This window comes from Rattus norvegicus, chromosome 14 (genome assembly GCF_036323735.1).
Source record: "Rattus norvegicus strain BN/NHsdMcwi chromosome 14, GRCr8, whole genome shotgun sequence".
NCBI lineage: Eukaryota > Metazoa > Chordata > Mammalia > Rodentia > Muridae > Rattus > Rattus norvegicus.
This window is the reverse complement of record NC_086032.1, coordinates 82,377,678-82,400,011: the sequence shown is the minus strand read 5'-3', so window position 1 is coordinate 82,400,011 and position 22,334 is coordinate 82,377,678. Positions and strand designations below refer to the sequence as shown.

The window sequence follows — 22,334 nt, the reverse complement described above, 5'->3', positions numbered from 1 at the left end:
GCAAGCTGGCCTTATGTGGCTGAGGTGGGCCTTAAACTCCTGATCTTCCTGCCTCTACCTCTGGGGAAGTGATGGGATTTTAACAACACCCAACCTGCAGTTTTAAATGGTCAAAATAAATAAAACAAAAGCTTCCTCTTTTAATGACAAAATTCTTACCTGTTGGCACTGCACAGTAACCGTTTGCTGGTTCTGTCCTGCTCACTCTGTCCATTACAATGAAGGGTTGAGCAAAGATGACTGAGGTAACTGAAAGGAGGTTTGAGTGTTTCCTATGTGCTTTACTAGACATCAGCTACTTTGTTCTCCTAGCAGCCCTGGAAGAACTGCTTTTTTGTTACTGTTTTTGGTGAGGAAACAGACCCATGTCACTCTGAAAGAGGCCGTGTAGGGTCTGAACCAGGTTGGCTGTCTCCTAGGATGCGCATGAACCAGGGCAGTGATGACGACCACCGAAGAGTGCTTAGAGCAGCAACAGTTAAAGGTGGTTTGGTTGTGGGACATGGAAATGCAGACATACAGATTGGGGTGGGGGGCTTCAAGTGAAAGACTTTCTTTGGGGAGGGCAAAGAGGCCCAAGGCTGGGGTCACTCTAGCTGGACAAGACAGCTGGGGTAAAGCCATAACAGCCCCACTGGGGAGTGGCACGGAAGCAGCTCAGGCTGGGCTGCTGGGCTCCATTCTCACCGACTTGCTATAGCTGTTTGGATCAAGCCTCTTGATTGTTAGAACAGTGCCTGCCTTATTGGGAGTGACTATGAACCAGTATATGTGACGGGTAGACAGGGAGTTGGCACCTTTAGTGTGTCATTATTACTAATGGCTAGTGTATTTATTTATTATGACTGGAAAACATCATAAAGGCTGACGTTTAAAAAAAAAAAAGAGACTCACAAGTGTGGACTTGTGCTCTGGAAATACCAAGTAGGAAGCAAATCCAGCCTGGGAAGTTCAGAGGTGAGCTACAGAGTTGTCTGGGGGTGGAGGGATGGGTGCAGCTAAGTAAAGAAACAGGAAGCCAGGGTCAGAGCCATTTACTCATTCCCACAGCGAGTCTGCATTTGTACCCTCCTGGTAATACAACCCTCCCAGTCACTCCTGTCACCCACTTTACAAGCAAAGATCAGGCTCAGAGACTTGCCGAGTTGCATAAAGTATCCTGACCAAGGTCTGGAACTCCCACAAAGCCAACCACCTTGCTGGGCCTCCAGCTTCTACTTTGCTGGTGAGGAAATCTCTCTATAGCTGTGTTCATTTGGACCATGGGGTCTCCCTCCCTCCCTTCCCTTCCCTTCCCAGGGTAATCTGCCATAGAAGGTGATACAGGGCCCCAGTCTTGGTTTGTTCATGGCCCAGACCGTCCAGCAGTAGCCAGGCTAGCTCTATGGTGTGTGAGCAGACAGATCTACTTTAATAAAGCCCAGGGAAGTTTGGGGTGAGGTCCCAGTCGCTGCGGAGGGTCACTCTAACATGAGGAGTTCCCCTTACCCGCATCCTCTGCACTTGCCTCTCACTCGCTGGAAGCAGGTCAATATTCGTTGTGCTGAAGGTTAGGTAGAACCTTAGCTTGTAATGGTGGCCTTTCAGCCTTCCCCATTGGTCTAATGATGGGGAAACTGATGTTTGGAAATTTGCTCAAAGCCCATATCCTGAGCAGGTATGAAGGCCGTCATCACCCTTCATGCATCATAGTCTCCACAGCTTCTGTCTCTGGTATGAAGGATACAGGGAGTGGGGCAGGCAAAGGCACCTGCCTGCTGACTTGGCTCAAGGTCAGGCCATACTTTAACACAAGTATGGCCAGGTTGCAAATTCTGTAATGGTCACAAAGCCACATGTCTATAAAACTTGAACATTCTACATCAGCCTCTTTGCTAAGTCAAGGTCAAATGGCCAACCCTCTATTCTACAGTCCACAGAGCCCAGCAAGTCACCTAAGAGCTCATGTAACTGCTTGGCTTGTTTTTAAAAATCTAACCAGAAGGCTCTGCCTTTACCTCAGAAGCGCAGTATAATCACTATTAACATGGAGCTGAGTAAAGTTGCACTTTGACCTTCCGGTCTGTTTCTGTCTCGTTATCACTGATTGCTTCTTCTTTTCCTATTTGGAGATGAAAGGCTATTTCTATTCATTTTGAGATTTCTCGAGATTCCTGGAGTGCTATAAGCTTGCCAGTCCTTCTGGAGATTGGTTTTTGTTCCCATTAATCCTCTGTGGGGCTGGGAGAAGCTCAGTCAGTGAAGTGCTTACCTTGAAAACACAACCTGAGTGTGAGCCCCAAGCTTAAAAAAATACCAAGCACAGCGGGGTGCACTTGTAATCCCAGCCCTGGGAAGACAAGTAAGCCCAGGGCCCTGCAGGCTGGCCAGCATGGCCTACTTGGTGAACTCTGGGCCAGTGAAAGAGCTCCTCAAAAAATAAGGTGGGGCTGGAGAGGTGGCTCGGAGGTTAAAAGCATGGCTCTCTTTCATGGGGCTCAATCCCCAGCACCCACATGGCAGCTCACAGCTGTCTGTAACTTTAGTTCCAGAGCTCCTGGCATCATCACAGACACACATGCAGGCAAAACATCAATGAGCATTAGAAAACGGATGGCTCCTGTAGAACAGCACTGGAGACCTCCACACGTGCTCATCTGCACAGACATTAGCAGGCTCGCACACAGACATACTTCTCAACTCTTGTCCTGTTCGCTGCTCGCCACTCTGACCTCCATACTCAGAGAAAGGCTGGGAGGTCTCCAGAACACAGAACTAAGAATGTCTTCAGAAGAAATGTCTTTTCTTCACTCGTTCACAACTAACAAATAGCAAAGCAAGCTAAAGAACACGGGGGTGGGGTGGGGGGAGCAGACCTCACGTCTCCCACACACATAATTTTTTCTTCCTGCCATTTCCCTTGGCAGCAGATGACTGCCTTGAGTCCCTTCCCAAGCCCTTGCCTCACTCACCCCACCCACTGAGCTCTCCTGCTGTCTGTAGCTGACCTGGCACTTTTGCTTTCTCTCCTCCTGTATTTCCCGTTATCCAAAAGCCACATCCAAATCTGTTAACTCTCTCTCCAACTAAGTTGGAGGGCTGTTTTGTTCATTACAGACCCCGAAACAGGCCTGGCACACAGCAGCGAGATATGGGCCGAGTGTTTGTGAGTTAACAAGTCCAGGAACTTAGGTCTTTTGGTGGGAACATCTACCCAGTTTTCTGCCAGGCACATTGGGACAGGTATAAAGGTCTCTGGAACCACTCACTGCCCGTCCTGGGCAGTGGGTTCAGACTGCTGATTGCAGGTCCCAAAGACACAGTTGAAAAACTGGACTCAGGGGAGCAGGCAGTTATCGTACTAACGTTTTTAATATAGTCTGATCAGGTCAATTCACATCACAAGGTCAACCTGGGCTTGCTCAAGCATAACACAGTCAAGGTGAACAACATCTCTACCTGAGGCTCTTCCACCTTCCTGGCTCCCAACGCACTGAACCCTCTTCCTGATCAGACTGGAACTTTTTTTTAAAATTTTGCATAAAACTATTTCTTCCATAGACTTCAAACAACTAGCCAAGTTAATTATGGTACACCTAAACAAAGTTTAATACTAACCCTAATGTGTGACTGCGGTTTACAAAGAGCTCTGTGTCACCTGGGGTAGCTTTCAGTAGCAATTCACTACAACTGGTCCTAAAAATAACAAGAAGAATTAGAGAATAAAACCCAACAGCAAGTTGAATGGTTAAAATCAAGTAAGAACTGGAATTTGGGGGAGAGGCGTCCTCAGTGGAGGGGCTTGCCCTGACAGCGAATGTTCGCTTCCAGCAGCTTGGGGAGACCAGGGCCAACCTCAGAGGACACTCGTCCTATGGTCCGTGGGATGCTGTAGGTTTCTGGCTTCCTTAAAAATGGCTGGCCATAAGAGGGTAGAGACAGAGGAAGGGGAGTGAGGAATGAAAGAACTGGGAGGGGCCAAAACTACAGAGTGAGGCCAAGGTGCCTGGGAGCTGGGGTTAGGATCACCAATAAGTGGGCACCAGGAATCTGGCTTCAGACCACTAGAGAGATCAGGACTGGTGCTGCCTCAGAGGCCTATGTAGTGCTTTCTGCCCTTGTCCCATACTGGATCTCTCAGGTATTTCTACAGAGAGTATCAGATGAGAGTCTATTTCTAAGACCACATTGGGGTGGGGTAATGGAGGGAGGGAGGGAGGGGCAGGGACAGGGGTTAAAAATGAATAAAAATCTCTCAGCTACAGAACCCAAAGACATCACTTCCCTCCGCATTCACAGCATTGCTCAGCAGTCCCCAGTGGCTGTTCTGTGGGGACACAGCATCTCTCACTTCCCTTCAGGCCCTATGGGCTGCTGGTCCACCTCAGGATCCACTAAAGATGATGCAAACGCTGACTGAACAATCTGAAATCCAAAGGACTCGAGAAGAGACATGTTCTGCTGGGGAGAGAAAGGTGAACCAAGGGCAGGGCCCAGGTCCCCCAAGGGACCCCCAAGGGCACGGACATGCACCTTCTGGATGTGTTTGTTCAAGTAGGACTTAGAACGGAAGAAGCTCCCACATTCAGGGCATGGGTACTTCTTCTCCCCGTCAGACTCCATTTTGTTTTTAGGGACTGCCATGTCGCAGGAGAAAGAGCCGTTGGCACTCTGTTTCTCTGGAGTCTTCAGGTCACTGGCGTCTGAGAGGTCACCATAGGAATCAGAGCTCTCAATCAGATCCTGATGTGAGCATTTCTGGCCTTCTATGAAAAAACAAAACAGGGAAGAGATGAGGCCAGGCATTAGAGCTGTCCCCTTCTGGAGGGGCCATGAGAGGCCAGCTCACAGGCCCTGGAGTGCCAACCCTGGCCAGTCATTAACCTGGCAGAACCCATGGAGGTCTGGCTGGTCTGATTGGGAGCATGGAATGCATGTAGGGGCAAGAGGACAGTGCCCTTGGGGCCACCAGCCTCTCTCATTATAAACTCTTCATGCAGATGTGTGTGTAGAATTCACCATCACCTCAGCCTGCTTCAAGGAAGGCCAAGAAGGGACCCCCCACTTCCACCCAAAACAACCCAGAGATCCCCAATGTTTAGGTGCTTCCAGAGGTGCCTCTGAGAGTAAAACTATTCTGATTATGATAAACAGGTGTCAGTGGCTTGTCCTCTGCACTAAACCAGTGGCTACCTTCACAACACAGGCAGAACTAGAACCATGAGTTCCTCTACCCAGCTACATCCTACCAGTGGCTCACACAGCAACCAACACTTATACAAGGCCTGCCTTTCCACTCCTGCAAAGACCTTTCCAGGGCCATGCAGCCAAAGTACACAGACAAAAAGCAACCCTGAACAACTTAGTCAGCTGGGTAGCCCATCTAGACCAAGACATGGCCCTTCACTGCCCTATCTTGCCTGGCCCACACTGGGGTCTATACCAACTACCAGCTTCCCGCATGGGTCCAAAGAGCCATGCCAAGATGGGACGTCTGCGATGGGAGCATGGAGCGTGCCACCTCTACCATCTGCTGTCCCCTGGCAAAAAGGCAGCAACAACACGACACCCCAAACAACATGGACCAACAAGTTAACAGTGAGCCTGGAAACTCTCGTCACACCAATTCCAAACCAGAGGCAATCAGGTAGCTCCTTTACTGCCATGCATCTCACAAGTGCAGCCACTTGTGGCAACCAACCACCAACATCATAGAAAAAGCCAGCCATTGGCTCCCACCCACCCACCCGCCCACAAGATCAACCAAGGAGAAAGCATTCAGCGACAGGTCCACAACCCTACCGGGCAACAGGCAGTGTCTAGGCCAGAGTAACTGTCATGCAGTGCTCCTCTTCCTGCCCTAGGGCAACCCTGTAGGGCTCCAGTCAATGGGGCTAGCCAAGAGGAAGGAAGGAAGGAAAGAATGCTGGGGAAGAGGAGGCAGGCTGGATCAGCAGTACCCTAAAGCCTCACTCGCTGTCCTGGAGTGAGATACCCGTGGCAAACTTTGTCTTAGAGAGCACTGCGATTCTTGCCTCCCCACCACCCAGCCCAGCGCCCCCACAACACAGTCTGCGCAGAGAAGCAAAGTGCAGAGCAAGGGGTCGCTTGCCTTTGTTGCCATAGGTCCTGGCGCAGTGGAACGCTGCTCCCCCATTCAGGATGGGTTCCTGGTGCCTGGAGACCTGGGGAAGGGGAACACCGTGGTGGGTTTTAACATGGACCTTTAAGTAGGAGGCAGAGGAGAAACCTAAACAAGACAAAAGGAGATGAGATCCCACAGCCAGCAAGAGATAGCTCTCTGCTCCCCATGCCTTTTCTTTGGCAGCTCTGGCTAGCACTCCCTGGCCAGCTGCACCTGGAAGGAGTTCTCTCCTTGGCTCAAAAGCATCTGCAAGCATCACATGAGGTTCAGGATGGAGACCGCCATTGTCCATGAGTCAGCTTCTCTGTAACGGCTACATGGAAGGGCCCAGGCAAGCCACCTTGGCTCTCTTGGTGCTCAGTACCAGGTGGTTTGAGTAGAGGTTCCACAGGCCCATTTCAGCTGCAGAGATCATGGCTAGAAATGTGGTCAGACAACTATATGGGACTCCAGCCAGCAGAAACCTGCTTAAAATGTAAAGGGAAACCAGACGGAGACAAGTGACGTCCCCCACGAGTGCTTCCAGAGGATCCCCTTTCTTCTGCTTGTTGGAGCATGCTCTAGTTTAACTTCTCCACCGTCACAACGATTTAAGAGCTGATTGCACCTTTCGAAGAATGGAGGCGGTGAGTTACTGTGGCATCATGGTCATCCTTATCCGTGGTGCTCTTTTCAGTTTGGTTTTGGAAAATCCAAGTACACCCAGAATGATCTCTCACCATCTTGAAGTAGGCTCCACTTTCCCCTTCATGCTGTGGTCAGTTTAAGGCGTAAGTATCTCAAGCTGGAAGAACAGATCCTAAGCCAATTTCCACAAATGTCACACGGCCTTTGGAGGATGACAGCCAATTTCAGGCAATAAAAAAACTCGTTTCACAAGAAAGAGGTATGCCACTGAATCCCACCATGGTCAAGTCAGAAAGTACCGAGCAGGAACCAAAGTGTTTTAATATAAGGCTCACTCGGGGTGTCAGCGCCCCAATCGTGTTCCTTTAATCCAGATCTGTCCAGCACATGCCTCAGGCACTTGTACTTGCACTTAAGCTTGTTTTATTACATGTATTCATTTCCTGGGGGTAGGAGGTGGGGTCAGATGAGTTCTCTCCTACCATGTGAGTATCCAGCATTAAACTCAGATCTTCAGTCTTGGTGGCAAGTGCCTTTACCCACTGAGCCATACTGCCCGACATCCCCTTGCTCCCTTTTAAAAGGGTAGGCACAGTGAGATTTCCCCTGCTAAAGGTTCAGAGGTAGAAAGTTTCTGCACAAAACTTTTTAAAAAGTGTGAACTGCAGAGTGGCACGTCCCAGCACTCAGGAGGCAGGGGCAGTTGGGTCTCTCTGGTCTACAGAGTGAGTCCCAGGACAGTCAGGGTTACCCAGAGAAAACTTGTCTCAACAAAGAAACAAACAAAACAAAGAAGTGTGAGCTGCTACAGTATTCATAGATTCACTCATTTTTTTGGTGGTTTTGTTTTTAATAAGATAGTTTTTAACAACAGCTTCCATAGCCCAGGCTTTTCTGAGACTTGTGGCATCCTCCCACACCAGCTCCCCAGGCAGACTTTTGAATACTGCTTGAAGTGTGACAAAAGGTCTCCCCGACCCCTCTCTCTCCATCTCCCTCTTTCTCTCTGTCTCGAGTTTTTCTTTTTTTTTCTTTTTCTTTTTTTTTTTAGTTTTTTTTTTTTTTTTTTTTGGAGCTGGGGACCGAACCCAGGGCCTTGCGCTTCCTAGGCAAGCGCTCTACCACTGAGCTAAATCCCCAACCCTCAAGTTTTTCCAGACAGGGTTTCTCTGTGTAACCTTGGCTCTCCTGGAACTTACTCTGTAGACCAGCCTGACCGGGAACTCAGAGATCGTGCACCACCACTGCCCAGCTCAAAGTTTCACTTTTAAATGCTGATGGTGCCCTAGGACCCAACATCTTACACTGAGTTCCTCAAACATTCTACCCATTGTAAATTACTATTATACCCATGTTGCCAATGAACAGACAAAAGGCTTAACGTAGTAAAGTGATTTTCATGTGTATCACATGTAACATGTACGGTCCATGTTGGGGAGAACCCAACCTCACCTGACTCCAGCAACGCCAGAAATACATGCTATCAGATGCTATCAGAACTTGGCCCTTACCACTGGTCTCTTGAATGGACCTGCATCTCTACCCACAGCCATAAAAACACCCTCTGGGACAGTTGCTTAAACACCTTGCGGCCAAGCCTGCCCACTTTTCTGGGTTCTAACTCAAAACTATACTTTTTTATTTTCCTATCACTTTTTTCAGATTGACATTCGTTCCTAATTTAAAAGGCAAAACCTTTCTCCTCTTCTGCACTTCTCTTCTCCCGGCAGCTGTGTCTTCCAATGTGATGGCTGTTCTTGATTGTCAGCTTGGCTACCTCTGGATCTGACTAAAATCCAAACAGCAGGTTATACATACCTGTGAGTTTTCTTAATTAAATAATTTGAAGTGGGGAGACCCACTTTTAATCTGGGCCACACCTTGGCTAACAACTTGTATAAAGGTCAAGATCTCTTTCTCTCTCTCTCTCTCTCTCTCCCTCCCCCCCACCCCCATGGCAAGTCCATTCTTCCATGGCATTGTTAGAGACTACTTCTTTGGGATTCTGTTGTATACTGAAGACCGGCCAAACATCCAGCCTCGTGGACCGAACAACGTCTTGTTCTTGGACCTTTGGTTGGCAGACAACCATTGTTGGACTACCTGGACCACAGCCTGTAAATCATTCTAATAAATCCCCTTTTTTTTTTTTTTTTTGGTTCTTTTTTTTCGGAGCTGGGGATCGAACCCAGGGCCTTGCGCTTCCTAGGTAAGCGCTCTACCACTGAGCTAAATCCCCAGCCCCATAAATCCCCTTTTCATGTATCTACTTTTTCACATTCTATCAGTTCTGTTCCTCTAGAGAACTGGACTAATATGCTCTGATATTTTTCTTCAAACTCTAATAAATGTTAGAATAGGCTGCCAGCCAACATCCCTGAGGACAGCAGGTGGTGGTAGTGGTCCTAGAGGCAACTTAGGATGGGGAAAGTATTTCCTTTCTAACACAGCTACTTCAAAGATGGCCCGGGATTGGGTGCAAACTTTCTGGCCTTCCTGGGAAGCTGCCTTGGGCTGTACTTAAGTGTTTGGCTTGGGGCCAGACACTGGAGGACAGACATTCTGAAGAAGCAGGTTGCAGTCAGGAATGGGTAGGCAAGGCTAAGTAAGGGAAAGAGAAGGAGGCTCTCATCCCTTTAAACACAAGACAGCAAGGCATAGTGGCTTCCACATGAGAACTATGTGAGGATACAATGCCACCACTTTACAAGAGAATTTTCCTTTGGTTTTCATTCCTTTGGGGCCTCTGAAGTAGTATGAAGCCCTTCTCGTGGCATGCCAGGGCAGGTCCACTACAATCCAAGTGAATGGGGGGAAAAAAGCACCACAAATTACTATCTATTCACTCTGTGTAGGGAGAGCTATGTCCCTCCAAAATAGAGCAGATAAGCCATAAAACACCCTGCAGAGTCCTAAAAGTCATTCATTCTAAGGGAAATGTGGCTGGTCCTCCTGCCTGCTCCGTTGCAAACTGTACTATCTATAGCAAACTCACTTGGCAAGCAGCAAGAACGGATCCACAGCTGCCACTTAAAGCCCACAGCTTAAACAAGCAGCTCAGCAAGTCGGGTGTTGGGAGGACGGAGGAGCTGAGTAGAGCACATCGGATGTATTTAGCTAAAACTCTGAGCTCACTTACCTACTCTCTGACCAAGAGTCAAAGCAGCTTGATGCAGGGCCTCCATGTGTGATGATGGCGCCGATGGGGCATTGTGCCCACATCAGCAGGGCCCTCCCTCTCCAGAGAGGAAGAGTTTGTTAATGCCAAAAATCACTGTTCTTCAGTTCTATTTTAGTTCTGCCTGGTGTCCCTGCAATTCACACTCTAGTCCTTGTCCATGCAGAGACTGGGGACTGCCTTCTCTGTGCCCAAACCCCAGGGGGTCAAATCCACCCATGCATTTCAGACTGTGGGGACACAGGACAAAGGCACAGCGCTGCCCTGCTGCTGTGCGGTCATCTGTTGGGAAGAAGTTCCCTTTGTGTCCTCTTGGTTATTGCTGTTTTGCTTTATGATAGAAGCTCCTGGCTGGCCTGGTACTTGCTATCTAGCCCAGGCGAGACTTGAATTCTTGAATACGGCTCTGCCGTCTCAGTGCCACAGGCCACTAGTCTGACCTTTGCCCCTCTGTGACAGGGTCTCACCTGTGCAGCCTTGGTTGGCTTGGAATTTGAGCTGTCTTCTTTTCTTAGTCGCCCAAACGCAAAGACTACAAGCAAGAGGGCAACTTGGAGGCCAGCCTGAGCTTTATGGTTAGACTGGACTTTATGGCGAGGCTGTTAGGACAGCTCAGTGGTTAAGAGCACTTCTCTGTAGGAGCACCCAGGTTTGGTTCCCAGCACCCACATCACAGCTCACGACCACTTATAACTCCAGTTCTAGGTGACCCAATGACTTCCCTGGGTTCCTGAATACACATGGTACAACATACATAAACTCAAACACACACATTATATACATACACTCGTCATACACATACATACATACACTCATAGGCACACAATATATACATACATAACACTGGTACAAACACATAGGTATATACACAATATGCTCCTTACACACACATACATACATAAAAGTTAAAAAATAAACACTGAGAAGTAACAAAGTATCAGGGCCTGAGAGCTTTCAGAAGACACGTGGAAGGCATCTGACTCAGTCTTACCTGAGACTACTGTGCAGTGCCTGCGACTGAACATAAAACTCTGACATACCAGGCAGGCTCCGCCCCTGAATCACAACCCCAGCTCTCAGAACATCCATTGATTTAAGCCTCAGTGGCTGGCACAGGGCAAAGCCCCCTCATCCTCTTCCAGAAAAGAAGCCTTCCTTCCCCTGTTGGTTCTGTGGCATCAGTGTGCTGCTCTTGCTACTTGGTATTTCTGCCAAAGAGTGAGTCCAGAGTGGTGTCTACTTTTCCCTCTTCCCACAGGCTACACCTTCCTCTCTTCTGAGCACCCAGTTAGACTTGGAGCAATGGTCTTCAGCCGGTCAGTCGGTCCCTGGGCTTCCTCACAGCCCCGAGTCTGCTGTCCTGTATCCGGTCCTTCTTGCCCTATCCCATCATCTGGACAGGACTTTCCATTTTGGGTTGTTTTGTTTTGTTGACCTTCAGGTTTTTATCCTTAACATTCTTCACCGCAGCCCTCGGCTCTGCCCACTGAACCAGTTCTGGAACTGGTCCTGCTGACCGTGCACTGTAGGAAGTTTAGTTTCTTGGGAGCGCTCTCTGGAAGCCAGGTTAGGATGAAGCAAGGGAGGAAGCCAGCTTTCTAAGACTGGAGCACCCCCAGTTGAAGCTGTCCCACAACACTCCTTGTCCTCACCACCCACCGTTTGCTCCTAGAGGGAAACAAGAAGCAGCTAAAGCCGCCAGAGCCTTTGTGCATTCACAGGTTTCCTAGCGGAACAAACGTCAATGATCAGTGACCACCAAGGCACATCTGAGGTGGGTGTGTGTCGTCTCTGAACAGCATGTGGTTCCAAGACTCCAACAAAACCATCCACCCAGCAAGAGTGCCTCCATCAAGAACTCTGGGACCCCTGGGGACAGCACCCTGTCCAAACCACACTATCATTGCACATTACTGAACCATTTTACCATTTCACCCTGTAAGGAGAGGCGGCCTGAAGGTGCAACTCTGTGGATGCAGAGAACTCTCAGCCACCTCCTTTTAGGGTCCTCACAGCAACCCCATGAGATGGAAAGGGGAAGGGTCTTAGTCACTTCTACGAGAAGAAGCAAGGCAAGGAGAGCCCAAAGCTACCCAGAAAGGGGCCGGAACTAAACCCTCAGTCTCCTGACTCCTGATTCGATGCTCAACCTGTTAAGTCATAGACTTATAAAAAAAACACTGACACCAGAGTGTCCCCAGGAAAACCACAAGCCTCATGCCCACTGGCCAAAGCAAGCATAGAAGGAGGCCAAAGAAGCAGCCTCTGGCGCACACAACGGCTGCCCCAACCTAAGCATAGGCACTGTGCTCGTAAACAAACTCAGCACTTCCAACAGCCAGCTCAACCCAGCAGACCCTCAACACGCTGGAGTTCACCCAACACAGAACTGCAGCCACAGCTAGACACTCCGGCTAGACACTCCGAGGGCCAGCCTTAGCCCCGGGCACACGCCCCTGCCCAGCGAACTGCCCTACTCAGAACTCCAGCCACGTCTGCCTTTCCTCAAGGCCACAATCTACTTGGAATCTCTTTAAACATTTATACTAGAAAGTTTTTGTCTCTTGTTCATCTCCAGAGCCAGCCTCTTTGCCAGTGAGTGGGCTAGCAGGAACCTTTTATAGCCCATTCAGGCTAATGACTCCCAGCCAACCCACTAAGTATATTTGTGAATCCATGCACTTGAGCAGGTGCATCTGACCTCGAGCTTGGAAATCACGTGAATCTTTCCTTCTGTTCCCATCATTAAGTCTCTTGGAAAGGAAGAGGTCTCAAACAACTAGCTGAGTGAGTGGTCAAAGCCTGGGTGAGGGCATTTCTCATTCAGTAGAGAGGGTGGGCTCCTCACAAGATCAGGCCCATCCTCTGAAGTGAGGAAACAGTGGGAAATTACCTCGGTTACAGATACTGCAGAAGTTGCTGGGCCCCTCGCTGTGCTTCTTCAGGTGGTCAGCCATGTACGCTGCCCGCAAGTACTTTCCGCACACCTGGCAGGGCACCTTGTCTTCATGGCAGGCCAGGTGGGAGCGCAGGCGGTCTCGAGTGGCAAAGGAGGCATTGCAGGTCTGAGTGCAGGAAGGAGAACAGAGTGAGGAATAAGACACCCCACACTTGACCAAGCAAGCACTCCTGTCAGCCTGTGAACTCGGTCCCTCTAGAAAGCTGGACAGCTCAGTATGGTGCTACTCACAGTGCCAAGTGGCTGCTCACAATACCTTCCATGGTACAACTGAGTTGGAATTACTTGTTCTCTACCAGACAAACTCAAGACATTGCAAGCTAAGTCCTTTGCACTTCTACTGCGTGAAGAGTTAAGTCCCCACCCCCCAGCCCCTTGGTTTTTGAGACTAGGTCTCAAGGTCTACCTGACTCTTACATAGCTGAACTTGATGTTGGACTGCAGTTCCTGCAGAGCTGGGATCACAGGTGTTCACCTCCACCGCTCTTCCCTCGCTCCCCCCCCCCATCTTTATTAACTTGAGTATTTCTTATTTACATTTCGATTGTTATTCCCCTTCCCGGTTTCCCGGCCAACATCCCCCTAGCCCTTCCCCCTCCTCCTCTCTATGAATGTTCCCCTCCCCATCCTCCCCCCATTACCGCCCTCCCTCTTCCCTCTTCCCTCGATCTTAACCACCAAGCACTGACTGCAGGAGCACTGGCCCTAAGTGAGTTACAGCATATAAACTAGGCTTCCTGTTCTCCATCTCAGGGTTCCCCTTACTGCCTTATACAAAGAATCCAACATATCCATTTCATTCAAATATGACATTCATGTTGGCCACAGGGAAATGGAAAAGGCAGGACAAAGTACAAAGATAACACTTCATAATCTTGTAATGTGAATAAAAAAGCAGCTTATGAAATGAACAAGTGTCGGTTCTGCTGATGTGAGAGTGGAGAAAGCGGACTGCAGGCATCAGGGCAGAGCATCCGTGTGGTGTCGGCTGGTAAGGACAAGGACGGCCTGCCTACAGCACCGAGCAGGTTCTGAGCAGACTGAGAGAGACATTTGTCTTGTGTAGTTCATCCACAGAGTAGCCTTCAAGACAGGCTGTTTACCCCTCATGCTCCAGGAATGTGTAGCCACTGAAAGGCACACCCCAGCACAGCTCATGGACGGGTGGTACAGCTCTGATCTACACCCTGAGGATGAGGGTCTAGCTCTCTAGCCATTATCTCCCCAATATCCCTCCCTCTGCTGGGGCAAGCAAAGGCTGGGGTGCCTTGGGGAACACAGAATGTCATGAAGCCTTGAAAAAAAGGTGGACCAAGTGGCTTTCAAGCTATTTTGGTTCCACGGGGATGCCTCGGGGGCTAACGTCAAACTGGACTTAGTTCTCTTCTCTGTGTGTACTCTCTGCTTTAGGACTGTGAGTGAAAGCAGCTTTCACATCGGAGGGTGAAGTGGTGCCACTTAACCTGAACTCTCAAGGTGAGTAGCGTCATAATACCATCAACGTGCATACACGCACACGCACTCACTCACATTCGTTTATCTTACTGAATGGTCAAAGCACAAACTCCATAGCAGTGCTGTGAAGGCAGAAGACGCCACAATCTCCCTCAACCCCAGACATGGGCAGCACAAGCTTCCCTGTTCCCCGTAGTCACAGGCAAACAGTACTAACTTAAACAAGACAGCTCACCCCAGTGAAACTACTTTATGTTTTATGTTTAATCTGTGACAAAGGAAGCTTAGCTTTGAAAGATGAACTTGCCCAAGACACAGGACTCAGGTACTAGAGAAAGTAGCAATCTAAACACCTGGATCAGACCAGTCTTTAAGTAGTCCTCCCAGCCAAACAGATCTCTGTCTTGACCAATTTATAGCTGGAGGATGCAAGATGATCAAGTTGAGAACAGGCCTCAAATCTATGCCCTTATTGTTTCTGATGTCAATGCAGGTACATTCTAGGAAAGAGGCGTCAACCCTGACCCTGTGTACTTGGTATCCAGTTCTATGCCAGGGCAGGCAAAGTCCAGCATCTGGGCAACCCAGAAAGCATGAGGAGGACCCAGCTCAGGGATTATCATCAGGACCGGGTGAGAGGCCAAGGTGACGGGAATTCAGTCTTCCACCCAACCTGCAATCTGTGAACCATGGAAAGGGCTCTCATAGACACCTTGGGAGACTGTGAACATGCCCATTTAGCCAAGGACAAGAGCTGGCTCTGCCAAAGATCCAAGAACTACCTTAACCCTGCAGCTATGAGTGGGGGCAGTTTTGTTTGGTTTTTTGGGAGGGGGAGGGTTGAAGCAAGGTGTTACCATGTAGCCCTGGCTGTCCTATAATTCACTATGTAGACCAGGCCACCCTTGAACTCAAGAGATCTACCTACCTCTGTCTGCCTCCTGAGTGCTGGAATTAGACGTGCACCACCTCAACCACCAAAAAAGGTTAAAGTGCCAGAACTAAGGAACGGACATGAACCAGGTGAGAATAGCCAGGACTGCCTTCCCTTTTCCAGAGAGGAATTAAAGATACCTGGCTCCTTTACCATTTGGGATCTTTCCTGTAAAAGCTTTGCCGGGTCATACTCTGAACCAAGGTAATGGAGAGCCAACGCCCCATTATCCCCAACTAGATTAAATATTTGGGGATTAACTAAGCAACACTAAAAGTGCAAATACAGGGGGCTGGAGAGATGGCTCAGTGGTTAAGAACACCCGACTGTTCTTCCAGAGGTCATGAGTTCAATTCCCAGCAACCACATGGTGGCTCACAACCATCTGTAAAGAGATCCGATGCCCTCTTCTGGTGTGTCTGAAGACAGCTACAGTGTACTTATATATAATAAAATAAATCTTTAAAAAAAAAAAAAAAGTGCAAATACAGCTGGCTTCCCCTCCCTGTCCTCCACTGATCATCTCTTAAGAAGCCCAGAGCAGACATAGTTAGGAGCACCAGTCTTCTGCTGGGATTAAGGAGCCACAATGGAAATGGCCACCCTGTCACAAAGCCAACCTAACCTAAAGTAGTTGTTGGCGTCCCTGTTCAACTAATCTTGTGACTGGAATCCCCAGGTTTTTTCTGTGTTTAAGTCCAAGTCTGGACCAACCAGAACTTCAGACAACAGAGCGTAAGAGGCTAGTCACAAGACTCAGACAAGATGAGAGGGGCTGAGGGGAGACAGGCCTTAAAAGAGGACACCCAGAGCCTGAGTCTGTAGATAGGGAGTAAACAGAAGGGCCTTGAGAGGAAGCCAGCCAGCCAATGGCACAGTATGACTGCCTGTTGGCTGGAAGTGCTTACTGTGCACACAGCCAAGGCTCACAGTCTGCTGTTAGGAGGCATACTAACACTACTCGCTATTGCTCTCCCCACATTACCTAAAGCTTCCAGTTGAGTGAAACCCCAAGAACACTAGCATGTCCCAAGCCTAGGTAGCCTTAGCAGTCTGAAAGCAATAGGGTGCATCTTGGGAAGCCTCCTGCAGCCAGGGAGAAAACTCTAAGGGTAACACATGAAAGTCCAGCTCCACTAGCTTTAACCCCTTTGTACACCCTCCACTTAGCCTTATCTAACCAGCCTCAGACACGGGACCACCAGAAGCAACGGGAGATGGCTAAGACACTCCAGTCTCTCAGCTCTGGCTAAATACCAGACCTTCAATGGCTGGGGCATCTGGACCAGGTAAGGGAGACTCAAGCCTGAGGCTCCCTGGCCCTTACCTTCAAAAGGCTTTTCTATCAGTCTAAGTAACTGGCCCCTTTTATCGTCTGTGGCTAAAGAGGTCCCTGCACTTTGACCAAGCCTACAGTCACAGCCAGCATACCTGCTGCTGGGTCCTCTAGAAGGTTCTGGCTGCAGGGTCAGTCTGTGAGATTGTGCTGAAGGGCAGAGGCAGGGCAGAAGCTGGCTCATACACCAAGGGACACTGATACCAGTTGTCACGACAGACCAAGGACAAACCACACAAAGCCTCGAATGTTAGAATGAAAACTTTTATCATCGATCCTGATCTCCAGGGGCTAAGGGACACACCAAGGGGCCCTGGGGAAGGGAGGGTCTACCTGCTCTGTCAGCCCCTAAAGCCATCTATCACAGTACAAAGGCTACTACTGGTTAGTGTAGAGCAGACCAGCTAAAACCCCTCAGACACGAGAACTCAGGAGCCAGAACTGAAAGCAGGCCCTTGTGAGGTGGAGAGTTCAGCAGCACAGCCAAACCCAGCTGACGCTGTGCTGGAGGCTTCTCTGGAAATGGGGTGACACCCCCATAGGAGGAGGATGACCAGGAGTCCCAGTGAGTGTGAAAAAGTGAGGCCAGAGGAAGGGTCACAGAAGCTGGGGCTTAATGCCCTACAACTCCCAACTTCTAAATCCCCAGACAAGGTTGGCTGCCCCGTTGAGGTAGGGGAGACAAGCATTCAGAAAGGAACATGGAGCCCACCAGGGGAGGGGGACCTTCAGAAAGGTGGGCCTTCCTATTGCTATGTGAGAGCTTTGAGCTGGAAAAAAATGTTCGGACATCTTGGGAGGATCTGGGAGTGGTGGGCAGGAACAGTCTCGCTAGCTAGCCTCTGCCAAAGCAGGGCTCTCCAGTCAGCCACCATTCGCCTCCACCTCTCCAGAAGGACCCAGGCTAGCCCACAGGCCACTGAGTAAAAGCCCGGCTGCCCTCAGGGGTTGTCCAACCCTGTCTCAGGTATCCTGGTGGAGCTGAGCAGAAGAGCGTATTGCTGGAGTGTGCTGGACTCAGGTTTTCAAGGGCTGGGAAGGACTTTTTTAGAGAGAGGGAAAAGGCGGTATCAGGAACTGAATGGGACGACCTCCACAAAGCAGGCTGGGCAAAGTCCCATGATGGCAGGTCGCTAGGAAGAGGTTCCAGGGGCGGCAGGCCGCTGCTGCTCCCAACCCACACCTGGAAAAAGGGCAGAGAGTGCAGGTTACCCACCCAGGCCACTGGGCATTCCCCCAATGCCCTCTGGGTTTCTCCTGTCCTGTCTGGGGCTGGTCAGCACACTACCTGGGAATCAGATTGTGCTCTGTGACATCAGAGATCAGAGATGGAGAGGCAGAAAGCAGCAAGGCAAAGACAGATCCCAGCAGGCCTATCTGGAGGCAGCATCCTTGGGAGAGGCTGCCTGGCCGAGCGTCTGTGAACAGTGCTTCCCCCTACTCCTTGGAGCTCTATGCTGCTGCACATATCCAGTCCTCCCTATGATCTCTGGCACCCACCCTCGCCAGCCAGTTAGGAGAAGCAGGTACCCCCATCAGAGGCCAAGGGACAGCTCATGACACTGTCTTGACATCAGTTGAAGGCACTCCAAACAGCAGAAGGGAGATAACCAAGAAGACAGTGGTGTGCTTTGCATCACACTGAAATGCTCAGAGGCCAGAAAGCAAACTCATTTCCTGGGTGCCAGCGGTCCCCAGATAAGAGTTGAAGACGGGAGAAAATGCGGTCCAGCCTGCCCTATGTGATTCCACACAGGAAGAACATGCCTTGCCTTGCCTTGCTCTTGCTGTTTGTGTTGGAGATGGGATCCCCCTCCTCCTACCTACAGCCTCTTCTACTGCCACACTTTCTCCACTGAAGGAACCCACAAGTTCCCACGCTGCTCAAACCAGGGAAGGGGTTGTTGGCTGGGCCCCCAGAAGCCCTTTTGAAACCCCTACAGCTCACACAAATTACTGGGAACCACAGCCAGGCCCATCGAGATGTCAGATCCACCAGGACACTTGTGCAGTGTAACCCACCAGCCGAGGAGCCCATGGAGGCCAGGACAGACAAGCTAAGCAACAGAATGGAGGAAAAGACCAGAAACTAGAAACAAGTGACCAAAACAGAGGCCTGTGGCCCTGGGGAAGCAGAGGAGGCTGGGGATAGAACAAAGGAGGCCAGAGGACGGACAGGGGCGACAAGAGTGGGAGGTGTGTGCAAAGCAGTGCTCAGCAAGGCTGGGAGGACGGCACTCTTCCACCCAACTGTACCCTGGCCCCGTCCCTACCTGACATTTGTGAGGGCGCTCAGACGTGTGCACCTGCTTGATATGTCCATTCAAGTGATCTGGCCTGCAAAGAGAAAACAGACTTTAAAAACAAGACATCAGTCTCCTCCACTCCCACCACATCCCCCCCTTCTAGAGAGAACTCCACCCCAGCAAGACAAAGACAAAGTCATCACCGAGCTCTAGCTCCAGGGGCCCAAGCATTTCGGCCATCCCCCCACACACACAACGGGGGGGGGGGGGGGGAGCAAATGTTCTGCTCAGATCTAGCTAACCCCACCCCACCCCACCCCCAGCAGAAATTCAATGATTTCTAGGACCTGAGGCAGCAGCTTTAGAATGACACAGGGATGCCTTGCCCAGCCTTTCGGGGAGGGGTGGGTGTGGGACTCATTGTCCAGACTAAAGCCCCTTAGAAGCACTGCGTTCCCCTCCCCCCAGCCTCTCCCGCCACAGCAGCCAATGAATGCCACCCGGATGGAATTCAGTCCCCAGAGGCCAGGGACAGAGCTTTAAGTCCCCAGCTGGACTGGCAAGCCAGATGCCCGCCAGAGCAGGTGGGCAGGGGCTGTCCGACCGGTAAGACTGGTTCCTAGTTGGGGCCTCTCTGGGGGAATTCTGTTCCTAAGCTCTCACACATACAAGATCCTTGGGATTTAAGTTAAAACCAGCCTTTTATTCAATATTCTCAAACTGAGAGAAAAAACAAAACGACAGCCCTCTGCTCCCAGGAAAGTCTTCAGTTCCTAAGAAGGCTCACTAAAAGTTGAAAAGAAGGTCTGTCCTGAGAACAGACGGATGACCTGTAGGTCCACTGGATTCTGCAGCCACCAGGTCACAGAGCATCGGATTCCAGTATTACTATTGCAAAACAGCCCTGTGTAGCCGGCTTTTACGCCTCTCAAACCTAGGGTCACTTGAGGGGCATAGCTGGAAGCTACTGCTTTGGGCCGGCCTGCTCAAACTGGTGAAGGATCTGGGCCTCGGAACTGTAAAGAGTCCTAGACACACTTGTTCAGTTCCTCCCTCCGAAGCCATTCAGGCGGGGAAAGTCGAGGGAGGAGCCCAGCCTCCCGCCCCCAGAGGGGGCCCCACGCCTGGTGCCGGAAACACAAAGGGAACCAGGGGAGAAGAATGGGGAGGCCCAATGGCTCTGGCCTAAGGAATCTGGCCCCTTCCTACAGGCCCCCGGGAGGGTGAAGCTAGTAGGGCACCCTGGTGCCAGAGAACTTGCCTGAAGGCATAGATGCAGCTCTTGGCCACACCACGTCAAAGCCGGGTATCTTAAAACATTTAAACATGGTATGCCCTGTTAAGGTCCAGTGACCCTCCACCCGGACAAGATCCACATCCCCCCGATCCTGGCAAGGATCTGTCTTGAAACAGAACTAAGATAATACACAGCAGGGAGTGGGGGGAGGGTGCCATCCTCACCTGGAGAAGCCTTTCCCACAGCTCTGGCAGATGTACGGTTTGCCCACTGACCCATCATGGGACCTCACATGGTACGACATGCGGTCTTTTCTCTTGAACCGCAGACCACACACCGGGCACGAGTACGGCTTCTCCCCAGAGTGGGACAGCTTATGCCGGTTGAGATGGTATACGTCACGAAAGATCTTGCCACAGATCTCACAAGCCACCTGCTTCCTGGTCCGGCTCCTTTTTCTGGGGCCGTCGGGGTCCTCGGAGATGGGTAACCCATTCTCACCCAGCCTTGGAGGAGGAAGATCGATATAGCCCAACTGGAGGCTTGTGACGCCGTGCTGGGCCTCATGTTGCCGGAGCCGGTTGGCGTCAGTGAACACCTTACCGCACAGGCCACATGGAAGGATGCCTGCTTCCCTCAAGCCCCCTGGAGACCCAAACATGGAGTCCAGCAGGTTGGCCTTCCTGGGGCGTCCCCGGCCTCGCTTGCCAGTCAGAGGAGGTGCACTGGATGCCACATTGGGGAATGGAGAAGTCAGTAGTTGGGGGGATAGAGGTCCAGCCACCATGGGCAATCTGTCCACCCCAGGTAACACAGGCAGGGAAGCTTGGCCCGCAATAGCAGCACCTGTGGCCCTGGCAGCCTCTTCCTCGGGCTGCATACTGCCAGCAATACCATTACTGTTGGCTGCCATGGCTGCCCCGTTGGTCATGTCCAAAGGGAAGCCCAAGTCAGAAGTCCCAGGAGGGCGAAAGAGCATGATATCAGCCCGGGCAGGGGGCACCAGGATCTGCACGTTGGACTGTTTGATTACTTCCTGGCAGATCTCGATGACCGACCTCATCAGCAGGAACTTGGCGGCCGTCATGAGCTCGGGGAAGCTCTCTAGGCGCACAACGATTCGGGACGTGTAAGCGAAGTCCAGGATGTCTCCGAACACTTTGGAACTGATGGTGTGCATCTCCAGTTCGCGGCTGCCTCCAGCCCCGCCGCCTGGAGCCGCCGCCGCGCCTCCCACATCAGCAGGACCACCGTCTGCAGCTCCGCCGTCGCCTAACTGGGCGCTGAACACAGACTCAAAGTACTCGCTGCAGGCAGCCAGTACAGCGCGGTGCGCTGGGAAGCTCTCATCGCCTACCCGTAGGAGCACGTCGCAAAAGCGCCCGCCGTTTTTGCGTTGTTGGTTCAGGTTGTGCAGCATCTCCGTACTGTGTCTGCTCACCTGGTAGGTGTAGCAGCCCGACGGACCGCAAGAAGCGTCGTTGACCCGCTCCATGGTCGCTGCCCCTTCCCCACTAGCCGGGCCGGGCACCCGCCAGTCCCTAGTCCCTTCCCTTAAGCAGCGAGACGCCTTGTGCAGCGGACCACTCACACTCCCGGCACGTGCGGCCCAGGGCTCCGTAGTACTCTAAGGTGCGCCCAGCGCACACGCCCCCTGCTCTAATAAAAAGGCCTAGACCCAGCGGGGCATTGCCCCCCACATAGCCGCGCTTAACCTACCCCGGACCCGCGTAGCACTCCCTCTCCGCCTGCCCGCCTCCCTCTCTAGGTCTACCTTCCAGGGGGTAAACGAGCGAAGAGGTGCGCCCCTCCGGCAAAAGCGGCTGCCACCTCCCCTCCCGCCCGCCAGGCGGCGCCGGCGCGCAGCCAAAAGGCGCGCGCGCGCGGGGAGGAGGAGGGGTCCGCCGCGCAAGCGCAAGCGCGCGCTCCGAGGCTTTTCCCGGGCCCGCTGGGGGCGCGCGCTGCGTCCCCTGCAAAGCGCGAGCCGGGGTGGGGGCGCCGGAGCAAAGGAAACAAAAGGCGAAGGCGAAGGCGGCGGTCGGCGCGCACGGGGGCGGTGGCGTAGGCCGGGTCTTGGAGCCCGGCGAAGGCGGCGACCGAAGCGAGCGGGTGGCTGCAGCAGGGTGGGCCCTTTCCCAAGCCAGGCACGAGTGGCGGCGGCGCTGCGGCCCCAGGCTCCGTGCGTTCGGAACGGAGGAAAGATGGCAGCGGCTGCACTTCCTCTTGCACTTTCACCCC

At 51.5% G+C, this 22,334-nt stretch overlaps 2 protein-coding genes across 14 annotated transcripts in view; one reads left to right on the top strand and one right to left on the bottom strand.

The window, feature by feature from the left end:
- The window catches only part of Limk2 (LIM domain kinase 2), a 125,500-nt gene extending 109,744 nt beyond the window's left edge, over nt 1–15,756 (top strand). For all 6 annotated transcript variants that reach the window (XR_010057359.1, XR_595861.4, XR_010057358.1 and 3 more), the window contains 2 exons: nt 14,299–14,364; nt 14,837–15,756. The gene's annotated coding sequence lies outside the window, so the exon portion shown is untranslated. The remainder of the gene's footprint in view (nt 1–14,298; nt 14,365–14,836) is intronic.
- On the bottom strand, nt 3,333–21,786 carry Patz1 (POZ (BTB) and AT hook containing zinc finger 1). Of its 8 annotated transcripts, none has more exons than XM_006251292.5 (5): nt 20,321–21,786; nt 18,887–18,950; nt 12,823–12,994; nt 6,092–6,229; nt 3,333–4,745 (listed from the first exon to the last, which is right to left on the bottom strand). In XM_006251292.5, exons 1-5 carry the CDS (start codon nt 21,589–21,591, stop codon nt 4,327–4,329), a joined length of 2,064 nt encoding a protein of 687 aa, XP_006251354.1. In that variant the 5' UTR covers nt 21,592–21,786; the 3' UTR covers nt 3,333–4,326. The 8 variants fall into 8 exon arrangements, 6 of the variants coding, with proteins under 6 accessions (XP_006251354.1, NP_001264143.1, NP_001100701.1 ...); NM_001277214.1 differs by having other exon boundaries at nt 6,092–6,164; nt 20,321–21,591; XM_063273186.1 differs by lacking the exon at nt 3,333–4,745 and adding an exon at nt 17,705–17,796 and having other exon boundaries at nt 6,087–6,164.
- Nucleotides 21,787–22,334: the final 548 nt, after the last annotated feature.